Below are 15,725 nucleotides of genomic sequence, written 5' to 3' on the forward strand. Positions count from 1 at the left end.
GTGGTACACTGAGACCCACATGACTGTTTTGGGGGCAATCTGGAGGAGCTGCACCTAGGCGCTGTCCTTGAACTGCAGGACATGTCCAAGTCAGGGTGATGTCATGTTGGGAGGGAAGCTTCAAGGTGGCATGGCAACGAACCATCTGCTGCCCCCTGCGCTCCGCGTGCTTGCGCCTCCTTGCTATGGAAGGCTATACCGTGTGGTGCCTAATGTGATGTAGGCAGCATGTAGCCAAGATGTGGGGGTTGGGGGGGAGGGCAGTGAGGAACAGGCCAAGCATCTTTGTGTGAGTGTTCTGCAGCAGTGAGGTGAGATGGCACTGGAGCCCTGATATGTCTCACTCTGGTTGGGGTGGGCCGTGCGCGAAGGGAGTCCACATACAATTTGCACAAATCAATGCTCTTCTCTCATTTTCAGGAGAAGAATGCTCATATCGCGGCACAGCATGTGAGGAATGGCGGCGGCCAGGCTCAGATCACCATTCTCAGCCGGTTTGGGTAGGAGGCCCTGGATTTGGAGAGGTGCCATGTGCCCAGGTCCACTGGTGTCAGTGAGGCTGCGGTGCCACGGCCAGGTATTTATGCCCAGCAGCAAGGTCAGCATTGTTCTCCCAACAGCCATAGCAGTGCTGAATGTTAAGTGATTTAATTTTGCCGCATGGCTTGACCATTGCTTGTGTTCATGTTAACTGATCCAATGTCCTTGTTCTTCCTTCCAGCATTAGCGGAGCAGGGCCGGGAGGTGGAGCAGCAGAGATCCCCTCTCACACCTGAGGGCCCTGAAGTCTCACCTGCGTCACACCATCTCTGCCAGGTACAATCCAGTGCAGATACTAGCACCTCAGTGGGAATTAGAACATCGGCTGGTGTCCTGGAGCACAGCACAGTCACTGGAGGAGTTGGCAGAGACAGAGTCCCCATGGCGCCAGCAGTCAGAGAAATCTAGGGGACCAGGCACATGTTCAGTCGATGCCTGATGATGTACCTCTGGGGTCGGCCGCGACACAGCAGTGGCAGGAAATGCTGCCGAGTGTGCGGGAGCATCTGGGGGAGATACATGAGGCTATGCTTGGCTTGGTTTCCGTGGTGGAGGAGTCAACGCGGACAATTGCCAAAGCAAAATGCCCCATGTCCGAGCGCCATATGTCCTCCATGGGGAGTGTGGCGACTCTCATGGAGAGGTGCCTCCAGGAGACCCATCAGGGCTTCCTGGGGATGCGCTTGGAGCAGCAAGCCCTCACATCGGCATTGACCTCAGTTGGTCAGTGCCAGTGTGGGAGATGGTCTGGGCACCATGTTTCCCAGCTCAGTGCCCATCCATTCACAGTGAGCAGGGAGATCCGAAGTGACCTCATGTCGGTGCAGCAGCTGCCTGTCCTCTGCGGGCACCACTCAGTGTACTCCGGATGAGGGCAGCAGCTCCTCCGCCCCTCTCCCAGTGACCGTAGCATCCGGTGAGGCTGAGATGACTGGGGAGATGCCAGCTGTGGAACTGGCAGATCCCTCCCAGGCAGGGCCAGCACATGCTCCACGGGCCAGAGGACACGTGCCAAGGTCATCGAGGCCAACAGGACAGTAGAGTCAGCAGACTGTCTCAGATACCACGCCCAGCAATGGGGCAGCACCAAGACATATTACCTGGAAACGTAAACATAAGGCATCTTAGGCGCACCATGGGTTTATCACTGGTGCTTTTGTGTTGGCCCGCGATGAGGTCTTTATGATTTGCTTTAAATTGGAACACCATTGTCATTTTTTTTGCTTAAGTTTCTTTGCTTGTGAGATTAAATTCAGGCATGTGACCATGACTGAGGGTGCCTCTATTCTTCTGCAAGTGTAAGGTTTCCAAAAATGTTATGAGTGATTGGTGGGACATTCAGCTTTATTAGCAAAGCCCTTAGTTACTGTTCCTAACCTGGCAGATTTTGCACTTAGGTATCGAGTATCGAGCCTACAGCCCAGGCTTGTCCTGGAGGTCCACCTGTGGTGTGCTAGCTGAAGGTTCATTGGAATAAAGCCTCACGGCTGTCCCTGCCTCCCTGCAGTATGCCCAGGTCAGCATCTACCCCCTCAGCATTTCCCTGTGCCTGCTCAACCGCGGACTCACTGCTGGACTCATCATGTGCAGCCGCAGCCACTGCATTCCCCCCTTTCCAGCGCAAGATTGTGGAGAGCACAGCATGCAAACACTATCACCGACACATGATCTGGGGGGGTACTGGAGTGCGGCCCCTGAGTGGTCCAGGCTTCGGAAGCGCATCTTGAGAAGACCAATGGTTCTCTCCACCACAGCCTTTGTGGGGGCATGGCTCCTATTGTACCGCTGCTCAGCTTCTGTTCTTGGATGGCGGAGAGGCGTCATGAGCCACCTTCTGAGGGGATCGCTCTTGTCACCCAGCAACCATCCATCGAGCCGGGCTAGAGCAGTGAAGAGCCCCGGCACCTGGGAGTGTCGGAGGGCATAGGCATCATGGGAGCTGCTTGGGTACCTTGCACAGACTTGTAGAATCAGCATCCTGTGATCACACACTATCTGCACGTTCATGGAGTGGAAGCCCTTCCTGTTGATGAAGGCACCCAGCTCACCTGCTGGCATCTTGATGGCCGCATGTGTGCAGTCTAATGCACCCTGGACGCGGGAGAAGCCAGCAATGGCCGCAAAGCCTCTGGCTCGCTGTGTCTGGCTTGCCTTGTTCCAACCAAAGCAGATGAAGGTCAATAAATGCCGAAACAGAGCATCTGTAACCTGCTTGACACAAGTCTGGATAGCTGATTGGGAGACACTGCCAAGGAAGGAGCCAGAGGCATAGAAGTTGAGGGCAGCTATGACCTTCAGAGCCACTGGCATGGGGTGTCTCAGGCCCAATCATTTGACTGATACAGTTGACTGTCTCCCTTGAGAGATGGGGCCCCCTTCGGCACTGCACCTCAGGCATATTGAGGTAGCTGCTTCACTGTCTGTATATCCTGGCAGCAGGATAGTGGCATTTCCTGTGGCCCCCTTCTGCCTTGATCTACCTCTTGTCCCTGCGCCCTTTGTGCCTGTGCCTATCCTCCCAAAGGTGGCTCCCCTGGAGGCTGAATGTGCATTCCTGGCCTCCTCCCCCTTCTAGCCCTCCCTTCCTTCTCACAGGAGGTGCCTCCAGTGGAGAATTCAGCTAAGGGAAGGCTTCCTGAAACCTGCAGGCCCAAAAAAGATTCCTCACTGCAGAGTGCTGACCTGAAGGTTAACAGTCCAGACCAAGCAGCTGGTATGCATTTTGAAGTATTGCAGATCACACAGGCAAGTTTCAATAAATTTGAAACATCAATATTTGACAGAGCACACTCACGACCCTACTGAGCCCCCTTATCTCGCCCATGGTTGAGGTTTATACAAATATGTCCTAGCTGCCTGCCCGTTGCGCACATGCTACGACCCGAAGATTGCATGGGCTCTGAAAAATTGCAGTCGATTGGAGCATCAAGGGCCTTAAGTGGCCCATTAGTTAATGGCGGGTGCGCAGAGGAGAGCATCACGCGCCTGCTCAACGAAATATCGCTATGGCGCACAGTGAAATCGGGACATTCGCCAAAGGGAAAATTCTGCCCCAAGGTTCCAAAAAATCTGTTTTACTCTCATACAGTTGCCAGGGAGTGTGATGGAGTCTGGGACTAGGGAATGAAATATATGGTAGAGTTTACTAATAAATATCCTCTTCTTTTTATGGAGCCCAGTTTCTCAGTATGATCAAGGACCAAGTCCCATTGATTCCATGGCCATTGAAATCACTATGACATTTAGTTAGATGTTCCTGGCACAGGCCCATGGGCCAAATTGCCTCCTTCTGTGCTGTATGAGTCAACAGGCTGAATTTTAACGTGGAAAAACACATGGGTATGGGGCTATATGTGGGCATGAGGGAGTTTAAAGTCAGGGAATTGACAGTGTCGGGAAGCCATCTCCAACCCCACAATTTCCTCATTTAACAGCGACAAGTTAAGACTGCATGCGAGCAACCCTCTTGGGTCGGGAGAATTTCTTAGAATTGTACGCTGTGGCGCCAGCCAGAGAGCAGGCTACACTAGACCTGGGCCAGAATTTTACCTTTGACATGCGGGTGCGTGCTCAACAAGCTGGAATGTAAAATGACGCGCGACGTCGGGCGTGTGTCTCGCCGTCAACGCACACCGTGGCGATATTTCGTTCGGTGGGAGTGTGCCGGAGTCGTCTGTGCGCCTGCTGATAATTGAAAGGCCTATTATGCCATTAAGAAGGTAATTAAGTTGAAGTCTACGCTAACAGTTAGCGGGCAGGCGAAAAGGCCCAAGCGGCCTTTACATTTTTTAGGAAACCTCATTCACGAGCAGGATGAGGTTTCCTAAAGCTATTACAAATTAAATAAAAACTTTCTTTTGAAATTAAAAACATGTCCCATCTCATGTGACAGTCACCTGAGGGGACATATTTCATTGATTTTTTTATTGTATTTATTAATTTTTTTCAAAAAGCGCTTCCATCTTCCTGAGGCAGCTCTGTGCCTCAGGGAGATTGAAGCACTCTTTTGCAAGCATGTGCGAGCTGTGCGCCAGGCCCACTCTCTCTCCTCCCCTCGCCCACATAGGTAGCTCTGTGCTATTGCTCGCGATCCACACAGGGCGGGCCTTAATTGTGGTGCGGAGCTGACCATGGGCAGTGCCTGCTCCCACCGAGCCCGCCCGATGAATAAAAATTCAGGCCCTGGTATTGTGCACTGAGATAGGATTAATTAATGACCTTATTGTGAAAACGCCCCTAGGTAACAGCGATCAATATATAATTGAATTTTACATTCTATTTGAGGGATAGAAGAATGGGTCTAAGATTGGTAGAATAAACTTAAATAAGGGAAATCCTGAGGGCACGAAAGCAGAACTAGCTAAAGTGAATTGGCAAATTAGGTTAAAGGATAGGTCAATAGAGAGCAGTGGCAAATATTTAAGGGGATGTTTCAGAATACATGGAATAGATACATTCTGAAGAGAAAAATTCCAAAGGGAGGACCCACTGTCTGCGGTTAACTGAAAAAGCTAAAGATAGTATCAAACTTAAAGAGAAAGCAGTTAATTGTGCAAAGGTGGATTGCAGGCCAGAAGATTGGATAAAATATAAGCAAACAGCAAAGAATGGCTAAAAGATTAATAAGGAGGGAAAAATTAGGGTATATGAGAAAGCTAGCTAGAAATTTAGGCCAGAAATTTTCCCTCGTCAGGCGGGCTCGACGGGAGCAGTCAGCAAGCCAGCCGCTGCCAGTGATCGGCTCCGCTCTGCGATTTCACACAGGTGAGCCAATTAAGACCCGTTGGTGTGTGGATTGCGAGCGGCAGCACTCAGCGCTACCTGTGGGGGGGGGGGGGGGGTTGGGGGGGGGGGGGGGGGGGGGGGAGGGAGGAGGGAGGAGGGAGACCGGGCCTGGCACGCAGGTCGCACATGCATGGGAAAGAGCACTTCAATCTCCCTGAGGCACAGAGCTGCCCCAGGTAGGTTGAAGCGCTTTTTAAAAAAATTAAAGACAGTAAAAATTTAAAAAACATCACATGAGCTGGGACGTGTTTTTAATTCAAAAATAAAGTTTTCAGTTAATGTTTATTTGTTTTAGGAAACCACATCCCACTTGTGGATGAGGTTTCCTAAACAATGTAAAGGCCGCCTGGCCTTTTTGCCTGCCCGCCAACCGTAAGGTTGGATAGGCAGTGTTAATTTGATTTTAATTAGCTCATTAATGGCCTTAATAAGCCTTTCAATTATTGCGCACGTGCAGCCAACTCCGGCGTGCACCCACCAAACGAAATATCACACGAGTGCGCGGTGGCGTTAGGATGCACGTCTGATGTCATCATGCGTCATATTACGTTCGTGCATGTCAGGCACGCGCCCACACGCCAAATGTAAAATTCTGCCCATAAAGACAAAAAGTAAGAGTTTCTATAGATATTTTAGAAAAGGAGAGTTAGCAAAGTGAGCGTTGGTCCTATAGAAAGTGAGTCTGGGGAATTAATAATGGAAAGTAAGCAGACAGCAGATGAATTGAACAGGTGTTTTGTATCAGCCTTCACTCTACAGGATAAAAGTAACATCCCAGAAATAGCTGGAAATGGAAGGAAAGGAAGAACTTAAGAAAATTACAGTCACCAGGGAAGTGGTACTGAGCAAATTGTTGGAGCTGGGGGCTGACAAGTCCCAGGGTCCTGATGAGCTTCATCCTAGGGTCTTAAAAGAAGTGGCTGGTGAGATTATAGATGTGTTTATTTTAATTTTCCAAAATTTCCTAGATTTGGGGAAGGTTCCATTAGATTGTAAAATAGCAAATGTAACTCCTTTATCCAAAAAGGGAGGGAGATGGAAAGCAGGAGACTACAGGCCAGTTAGCTTAACATCTGTCATAGAGAAGATGCAAGAAGCTATTATTAAAGATGTGATAGCAGGGCACTTAGAAAAATTCAAGGTAATCAGGCAGAGTCAATACGGTTTTGTGAAAGGAAAATCATGTTTAACCAATTAAATGGGGTTCCTTGAAGAAGTAACATGTGCTGTGGATAAAGGGGAACTGATGGATGGACTGTACTTAGATTTTTAGAAGGCATATGATAAGGAGCCACATTAGAAAATGAAAGCACATGGTGTAGGGGGTAACATTGGCATGGATAGAAGATTGGCTAGCTAACAGGAAACAAAGAGTTGGCATAAATGGATCCTCTTCTGGTTGGCAAGATGTAATAACTGGTGTGCCGCGGGGATCAGTGCTGATCCCTCAGCTTTTTACAATTTATATAAATGACTTGGATGAAGTGACCGAAGGTATGGTTGCTAAATTTGCTTTTGACTCAAAGATAGGTAGGAAAGTAAGTTGTGTAGAGAAAGTAAGGGGCCTAGAAAGGGATACAGATAGGTTAGGTGAGTGGGCAAAGATCTGGCTAATGGAGCATTATGTAGAAAAATATGAGATTGTCCATTTTGGCAGGAAGAATCTAAAAGAAGCATATTATCTAAATGATGAGAGATTGCAGAGCTCAGATGCAGAGTGATCTGTGTGTCCTAGTGTACGAATCACAAAAGGTTAGTATGCAGGTACAGGAAAGCTAATAGAATGTTATCATTTATTGCAAGGGGAATTAGATGCAAAAGCAGGGAGGTTATGCTTCAATTATACAGGGATTTGGTGAGACCACATCTGGAGTACTGTGTACAGTACTGGTCTCCTTATTTAGGGAAGTATGTAAATGCATTGGAAGCAGTTCAGAGAAGGTTTACTCGACTAGTACCTGGAATGGTTGGGTTGTCTTATGAGGAAAATTTTGACAGGCTAGGCTTGTATCTATTGGAGTTTAGAAGAGTAAGAGGTGACTTGATTGAAACAAAGAAGATCCTGAGGGGTCTTGACAGGGTGGATGTGGAAAGAACGTTTTCTCTTGTGGGAGAATCCAAAATGAGGGGTCACTGTTTAAAAATAAGGGGTCATCCATTTAAGACAGAAATGAGGAGAAATTTTTTCTCTCAAAGGGTCATGATTCTTTGGAACTCTTCCTCAAAAGGTGGTGGAAGCAGAGTCTTTGAATACTTTTAGGGCAGAGGTAGATAGATTCTTGATAAGCAAGGGGGTGAAAGGATATTGGGGGTAGGTGGGAATGTGGGGTTGAGGTTACAATCAGATCAGCCATGATGTTATTGAATGGCAGAGCAGGCTCAAGGGGCCAAGTGGCCTACTCCTGCTCCTAATTTGTATGTTCCTATGTTTCCCAGGCTACAAGGAACTCACCAGGCAAAGCATGGTGAGAACACAGTGGCAATTGAGATGGCTGAAAAATGACAGAGGAATATGCCAATAAGTACTCTCTTAACTGCTTTTTGCCCACATATGTGAAAGGTTTTTTTTTCCATAGTACTAGGGCTGAGAGGTTAATTTACAAACTTCAGAGATTATTTTGACAACTTTGGAGCTGTCATCTATGTTTTGGAGGTTTGTACATCCAATCTGCATCTTGGAGCTCTGATCTAGTAGATGGACATGGGTGCTGCTTATACTATGTTTTTTTAAGAAATGTGACAGAGGGAAACCAGGTAATTATTGGCCAGTTAGTCCAACATCTGTTGTCAAGAAACTGCTAAAATCCACAATTAAAGATAGTGTGACTGAACAATGGGCTGCATTTTACCAGGTGGCGGACTGCTCGCTCCCCCGGAAGGAAAGTCGGCCGGCAGCATACACACCGGAAAGAAGCCCTGCTCACCCCGCAGCTATAACACGCTGGGGACAGGCTAAACAAGGTGAAAATAGGCATATGATAAGCCAGCTGCTCTAGTAGTGCCAACAGTACCAGAGCTCAGGAAGGTGCATGAATGACAGCCACAGAAAAGTAAGTAAGTCCTGGGCTTTTAGGGTGGGGAGGGATCTAAGAGCCCAGGGATGGGCGGCCAGGCTTTGGAGGGCAGGTGGTGTGGAAGGAGGGGGGCGGGGGGGGGGGGGTAACATCCTGGGGGGAGATGCCAGTTGCCAATGCACACAGACAAGGCAGCACCCACCCAGCCCTGCACTCCCCCCCCTCCCAAATAAGGTGCCCTCCCTTCCTTTCTGCCATTTTTCATCTAGGCCACAAAGAGCAGCTTGCCCACTCTTGCTCACCTGCCCACATCAACCGTATCATAATATGAGCAGCATATTATCCAGGTCAGTAGGCTTGCTAATTGACTTTTTAAATCATTTATTTAAAAACGGTGGGCAAGCTGCCGATTTCAGTGTCTGGAAGGGAGGGGGGAGTGGGGGGAGAGAAGAGACCACTGAGTGAGAGTAATGGAATGTGTTGAATAAATGGATGGAGAACATTTCTTGAGGGTGACTGTGAGAGAAAGACATGGTATTGCATAAAGATGAGAGTGAGTGTCAGTGGTGGATGAGGATGTGAGGAAGTGCACAGACAGAGATGAATGGGTTTACCTGCAAGGTAAGTTGCCATGAGGAGTGAGATGCTGGAGGAGGTTTGAGAAGGCAGATTGAGAGGTTGTGGTGGTACACACATCACGATGTCTGTGAATGTGCCACTTTTCCTGCCCTGCTTAGATCATTAGCTGCTTTTGACACTAAACCCACAAGGGTGGCACCACAGGCCTGCTGCTTCCCTCCTCTGCTATCTTCAGTTATGATTCTTTGTTTCATCTGCAAGCAATTTCTTCCTGTCAATAGGAAACAGTATTTCCCCTTAGGGTCCTTACAGCCCCAGCAGCATATCCAGGGAGGCATCTCTAAAACAAGGCACAGCCTTTGAATGCCTGGACTCCATCCTCCCATTTCCTTCACATGCACTTGCGCCTCCAAATCCATGGAATAGCATATTTGAAATGTTCCTTCAAATACGAGATTTGAAAATGCTTCAAGTGGGTTGTTAAGCTAATTGGGTGGCAAACCTGAAAATGATGTGGGCTAGAATCTTCTGTTCGGCGAGCGGGGATGGGACCTGCGTGGTGATGTCAGGCGTGCTTCCCCATGTCACCGCGTTTCATTCAGATCCTCAGTTCGGCTGGCACGCAGTGGAATTAGCTATGTGCCCACTAAACTGTCAAAGGCCTATTAAGGCCATTTAAATTCCAATTAACATTATTAATTGAGCTGCCCGTTCAACCTTAAGGTTGACGGGCAGGTGAAGAGCCCAGGCGGCCTTCGCATATATCATGGAACCTCATCAATAGGTGGGAAGAAGGTTTATAAATTAAACATATTTTTTAATTAAAATTCATTGGCATGTCCCAGCTCATTTAACACTGTCACATGAGGGGACATGTCTTAAAAACTTTTTTTTCTTTATTAAAATTTTTAAAAATCAAACTAATCTCCCTGAGGCAACTCTGCCTCAGGGAGATTTCTGCACTCTTTCACGCATCTGCGCGAAAAAATGCAGGCCCCGACTCAGCCCATTCCCCCTGCTTGCACAGAGAGCACTCAACGTTTCCAGATGCGTCACGCTAGGTGGGTCTTAATTGGCCCTCCCACGCAAAGTGGCACCTAGCTGATTGGATAGGCTGCACGCCCACCTGCGCCCGCTCCCGCCCAAAACCCACCCCCCCCCACCACCACCTCCCCCACCCCGACGGGGAGAAAATTCTCCCCATGGTAATGCAGTGGCTAGGTTGTAAAGATGCACTGCTCTTAGCTCCAGGTTTCCCACTCACCGTGGGACTGCTCCCTCCATCCCCATTCCTACTCCCTACTCCTGGCTTGTCGCAAACTTTAAATCCAGCCCTTTGATTCTCTGAACTGATGAGGTTTCCTAAAAAATGTAAAGGCCACTTGGCCTTTTTGCCTGCCTGCCAACCATAAGGTTGGACAGGCAGCGTAGAATTGAATTTAATTAGCTTGTTAATGGCCTTCATAGGCCTTTTAATTATTGGCAAGCGCGCCTGCCGAACGAAATATCGCGCATCCTTTTACACCCAGGCATATCAGGCGTGCGCCCGCATGCTGAGCGTAAAATTTTGCCCCTGATGTTTTCATTCTAAATGGGGTTGGGTATCACTGATCATGCAGCTCCTTAATTCACTGTGCACTTTTCATTTATTCATTCATGGGATGTGAACATCACTGGTAAGGCCAGCATTTATTGTCCATCCTTAACTGCCCTGGAGGATTGCTCTAATTTGTGCGGTAAAGGTTCTCCCACAGTGTTTTTATGTAGGGAGTTCCAGGGTCATGATCCAGTGATGCTGAAGAAACCGATATATTTCCAAATGTTCAAGTGTATAAAATTGAAATATTTTTGGATTATGCAAACTATTGCTCTCAGCATTTTAATTAGATTTCTTTAAGAAGCTCCAAGTCAACTTTGGCAGCTAAGTGTGGAACGTGTCAGATACATGGGGATTAATGAGCCACAAATCAATGAGGATGAGAAGACTGATGTCAGATTGCATATTCAGATTCTGAGCACCTAGGTATCAGTTACCTACTAGTCAACAACACTAGTCACCGTCCAAGGGTCCAAACACTCCTTTGAAGTGAAGCAGCATTTCACTTGCACTTCCCTCAACTTAGTCTATTGCATTCGTTGCTCCCAATGCGGTTTCCTCTACATTGGAGAGACCAAACGCAGACTGGGTGACCGCTTTGCAGAACACCTTCAGGGTTGGGTAACACTGTCCGCAAGCATGACCCAGACCCCTCTGTCGCTTGCCATTTCAACACTCCACCCTGCTCTCTTGCCCACATGTCTGTCCTTGGGCTGGCTGCATTGTTCCAGTGAAGCTCAATGCAAACTGGAGGCACAGCACTTCTTCTTCCGACTAGGCATTTTACAGCCTTCTGGACTGAATATTGAGTTCAACAATTTTAGATCTTGAACTCTCTCCTCCATCCCCACCCCGATTCCTGTTTCTTCCCCCTCCTTTTTGTTTTTTCCAATAATTTATAGATTTTTTCTTTTCCCACCTATTTCCATTATTTTTAAATGTATTTCCACCATTGTTTTTTTCTACCTTTCAGTATTCCCCACCCCCACTAGAGCTATCTGTACCTTATCTGTCCTGTCTTCTACTCTTAATTAACACATTCCTTTAAATAATATCACCACCTTCAACACCTCTTTGTTCTTTTGTCTGTGACAGCTTTTGGTTATCTCCACCTATCACTGGCTGCTTGTCCCAACAAAACCACTCCTCCCACCATTAAACCAGCTTATATTTCACCCCTTTCCTTATTTCACTTAGTTCTGTTGAAGGATCATGAGGACTCGAAACGTCAACTGTACTCTTCTCCGCTGATGCTACCAGACCTGCTGAGTTTTTCCAGGTATTTCTGTTTCTGTTTTGTTTTGGATTTCCAGCATCTGCAGTTTTTTTTTACCTACTAGTCAACACTTAGCTTGCCACCTAGTTGCTGCGACATTCAGGTATTAAGTGGCAGCTATTAATACTGTAAACAACACTTGGTTTTTAAACAATTTGAACTGCTCAGTTTGTAAACAAAGGCAACTCATTAGCACTTGATTTTCTGAAGCATTTTAAACATTTAATGCAACTGCAATCTCCCAGAGCAGTCCTACCATAGAATCTACATTCTCACACTGCAGAATTTAGTTGGGATCGCCATAGGCATTGGCCTTGATGTGTTGCAGAATTCCAAAGATTCTGCTTAGAGTATATTATTGTACACTGCAGTACTGATGCCAGTGCCCCAAGAAATGGAAGCCTTTTTTCCCACATCATCCTTTCAGCCATGTGTTCACCTTCTGATATAATCCGCTTATTGGGTTGGGTAATAATCCCGTAAAAAAAGTATATTTAAAAATATGTTTGTGAAACCATAAATATAGGAAGCATAACAAAAATTAACAAATTCAACTGACAGCTGGTCTCATGATTTGACCCAATCTCAAAACAAGCTGGCTCCAAATGCTTCGGTCACTTTCCCATGCTAATGTCTTGAAGACACTTACCACAGCTCCTCAAGGATGGTGTTCTTTTTCAGCATTAAAGCCAAAGCCTTGGCACCTTGACTGCCAACATTGTTACCTACAAGACTAATGATCAGAAAAGAATCCTTTGAAATACATACCTCAAGGCAACGGGTTTTTAAAAGTGAAGTTTGAATCAACAAATTTTGTTCGAGGCATTATTTCACCAGCATCCTTACCTTAGCCATAACATGCTTGTGTTATTCTCAAGAGCTGCTGCTAAAGCACAAGCACCAGCACCTCCAATTTTGTTTCCCCAAAGTCTGAATAAACATTGAAGTCGACACTTTATGAATCCCAATATTACAGAAATATAGTAAATAGCGTAAAATTACTTCATGGTTGTGGTTTAAGACATTGCCGCGTTATGTTGAAGTGAAATGGGGGCCATTTTAACCAAACGTGCCTAGCTGGAAACTGGCTGGCTGGGCTGTCTGTTTTGCACCATCAAATCTTACTTTATATTAACTTCAAAAATTACTTCTGTTCTAGTTTCTGTTATTTCAGCTAATTTACATATTCTTTATCCGTTACTATAAAGGCACATTTTCTGCAGTAGAATGACCAACAATGCAAGTTTTGATTATTGGCTTTTCCAATCCTACATGAATGAAGTGTGTATCATGTTAAGTATCAGCATGTGAAATGCAGAACAAGGAAAATAACAGTTAATGACATACCCCAAGTACTGGATGGAGTTGTTCTGTTTTAAACCTTCTGCCAGCACTTCCGCTCCAGCAGCTGTTAAGTGGTTGTTGCCTAGCCTGCGAATATTAAAGGATGAAAACTAGGGATAAATTTAAGGACATTTCAGAGGCACTCACCCTGATCAGCTATTGTAAAGACGGAATTGTCTATAGTCACTCTGCTTTGAGATTCCCCTTGACCCTTCCTAAATCAAAAAAACTGTCTGCTTTTGTTTTAACCATTATAAGTTCTTAAGGAAGCCAAAATACAGTAGATAAAGGTAACAGTAACTCTAATTATCATTTCATGAGTTTTGGTGCAAAAATCATTGTTGCTATTTTATTCAAACATAAACCAATATAGATTGACAGTTGGTTTATAAACCTCATTCATGGCTTATTTAATCTCTACAAGCCAAAGCTCTTCACACAAGCTGAAGCTAGTGCTCAGGCTGTATAATACCCACAAAAAACTTTTACCAAGTCCCACACATACATCAGGAAGATCCCAGGCCCACACATAAACTATTCTGTGAGAGTGCCAGTTAGAAATCAGGACCAGGATCCACGGTGATTTTTGATGTCCTGAGCACAGAATTTCTTACATATTCTGGCAAACCTACCACCATCCTGACCAAAATCCAAAAATGCAGCACAGGCACCAACCTGCATTTATATTGTGTCTTTAACATAGTAAAATCTCCCAAGGCACTTCACAGGAGCATTATGAGACAAAATTTGAGATGTAAGGAGATATAGAGCAGATGACCAAACATTTGGTCAAAGTGGTACGTTTAAAAGGAATGTTTTAAAGGAGAAAAGAGAGAATAGAGAGACAAAAAGGTTTAAGTAGGGAATTCCAGAGTTTAGAGCCTTGGCAGCTCAAGGCATGACCACTAATAGGGGAGAGATTAAAAGAAGGATGAGCAAGAGGCCAGAATTAGAGAGGCACAGATATCTGAGGTTTGTGGGGCTGGAGGAGAAGAAGGGGGAAGCTACAGAGGGGCATTCCTGACCTGTAGGGGCAATTCTGACCTGTGAGGTTTAGCTACTCATTGGGAAAATTTTCCCAATCAACAAGGAACCACAGCTTAAATGTTTCTCACCTAGTCCTACCTGCGGAGTCAGGAATCTCAAATTTAGAAAAAAAAAACATGCAGGTGGCCCTTAATCCACCTGACAAAGAAATGGGTGGCAAGTCTGAATTTAGGAAACATGCCCAAATAATACAAACTGGTATTTTAAAAAAATATTCATGTTTCAGAGAAAGGAGAGATGGAATGGATTTTTAAACAGGCAAAATAAAACACAACTGGCTTTACTGTGCTTAGAATCAAATCAAAAAGATTTGCCTGTTTTCATAAAAGGGTGAAGAGCTTTTGTGATCTGGTGCCCCATTTAGCCTTTAGCGTTCAGTAGGCTTTTTAAAGGTGTTCACTTATTCCACCTAGGCTGAAGTGAGATGCTGGATTTTAGCAGGTACTTTTTTGTTCACTCTTATCCTTCTTTAAGCCTTAATGTTTTAAATGCTATTTTAATCTAAGTGCAACCAGGAGCAGGGTAGTAGGGGTTGGGAAAAAAGGAAACATATTTGTATCAGGACACTGACGGAGGACAAATTCTTATGGCAGTAATTTCTTTGAATAATGCTTTCCTATTAACTTCACTAATTGCAGCATCAGGAAACAGCTTTTTATATCATACAAAAAAATCCTGACATTTCAAAGCTCTCTCAGCGAGATCACAAGTGAGACTCAATTTTACTTCGAAATTATATCTCTCGTGGTAAATTCATGAGATTTTGCATGATCTGAGGAAATCAATCCACTGGAAACAATTGCTTTTGTCTGAGAACCTTCAGGATCCTTCCCAAAGAGCTTAAAAGGAAAACATGCCAGCTTATAGCTGCGATAGTTTTGTTGATGCTTTATAGCGTAGTGAGTAATGCAGACACATCCCTTGATGAGGGAGGGGGATGGCGAGTGGTGGACTCAGCTGCTCCAAGTCTACTGGAATTGAAAGCAGAACTTGGTGCAGGGAAGAATCCTGGTGCAGCCTAGCTGGTTGCACCACAAATTCCAATCCACTTGAGTTCATTTGTCCAATTTAAGCCCCAGTTGGAATTTCAGGCTTTTAACCTCTAATTGCTTCCTGTATTGAACCCTCCTAGTAACATTGATCTTACCTTAATGCGAGAAAGTTGTCCTTATGTTTAAGCAGCTTTGCAAAATAGGGGGTGCATGCATCAGTTAAATTGTTGTGAAACAACCTTCAAAAAAAAAACAATGCATTTCCCTTGAATATTCTTTTATATCCAGTCTGGTTATTACACTTCACAGATTTGATACAGCATTTGTTAGGAGTCTCATGAAAATTCATGTTACACCTGAATCAGAAATCATCTGAAATAAGGAAGAAGCAGAGATGTAACCACTAGGGTGGGGGTGCAGGGCTGAAGTGGTGTATGATGATGGGAAAGGAAATGAGGAGGGTGGGGGTGGGGTGTCTCCCCTAAACCTTGATATAGGTTTTGTTCCATCTCTCCCAGTTTCAGACTTGCCTGGTCCATATTCCCAGCTCT

At 45.7% G+C, this 15,725-nt stretch overlaps 1 protein-coding gene and 1 long non-coding RNA gene across 10 annotated transcripts in view; one reads left to right on the forward strand and one right to left on the reverse strand.

Moving 5' to 3' along the window:
* The window catches only part of LOC121280496, a 36,494-nt gene that overhangs the window by 19,683 nt on the left and 1,086 nt on the right, over nt 1-15,725 (forward strand). Inside the window, exon 3 of one of the 2 annotated variants that reach the window (XR_005943623.1) lies at nt 8,178-8,375. The exons of the other annotated variant lie outside the window; for it this stretch is intronic. This is a non-coding gene — a long non-coding RNA (uncharacterized LOC121280496). The remainder of the gene's footprint in view (nt 1-8,177; nt 8,376-15,725) is intronic. 2 annotated transcript variants of the gene reach the window in all.
* Nucleotides 1-15,725, reverse strand: part of nod2 (nucleotide-binding oligomerization domain containing 2) — a 71,911-nt gene that overhangs the window by 7,715 nt on the left and 48,471 nt on the right. For 6 of the 8 annotated variants that reach the window (XM_041192542.1, XM_041192541.1, XM_041192546.1 and 3 more), the window contains 4 exons: nt 15,330-15,413; nt 13,139-13,222; nt 12,638-12,721; nt 12,441-12,524 (listed from right to left, as the gene is read on the reverse strand). In XM_041192542.1, coding sequence (XP_041048476.1) covers nt 12,441-12,524; nt 12,638-12,721; nt 13,139-13,222; nt 15,330-15,413 — 336 coding nt within the window. The remainder of the gene's footprint in view (nt 1-12,440; nt 12,525-12,637; nt 12,722-13,138; nt 13,223-15,329; nt 15,414-15,725) is intronic. The other 2 variants (XM_041192547.1, XM_041192548.1) reach the window with 2 other exon arrangements.

The sequence above is a fragment of the Carcharodon carcharias genome, chromosome 7 (assembly GCF_017639515.1).
Source record: "Carcharodon carcharias isolate sCarCar2 chromosome 7, sCarCar2.pri, whole genome shotgun sequence".
NCBI lineage: Eukaryota > Metazoa > Chordata > Chondrichthyes > Lamniformes > Lamnidae > Carcharodon > Carcharodon carcharias.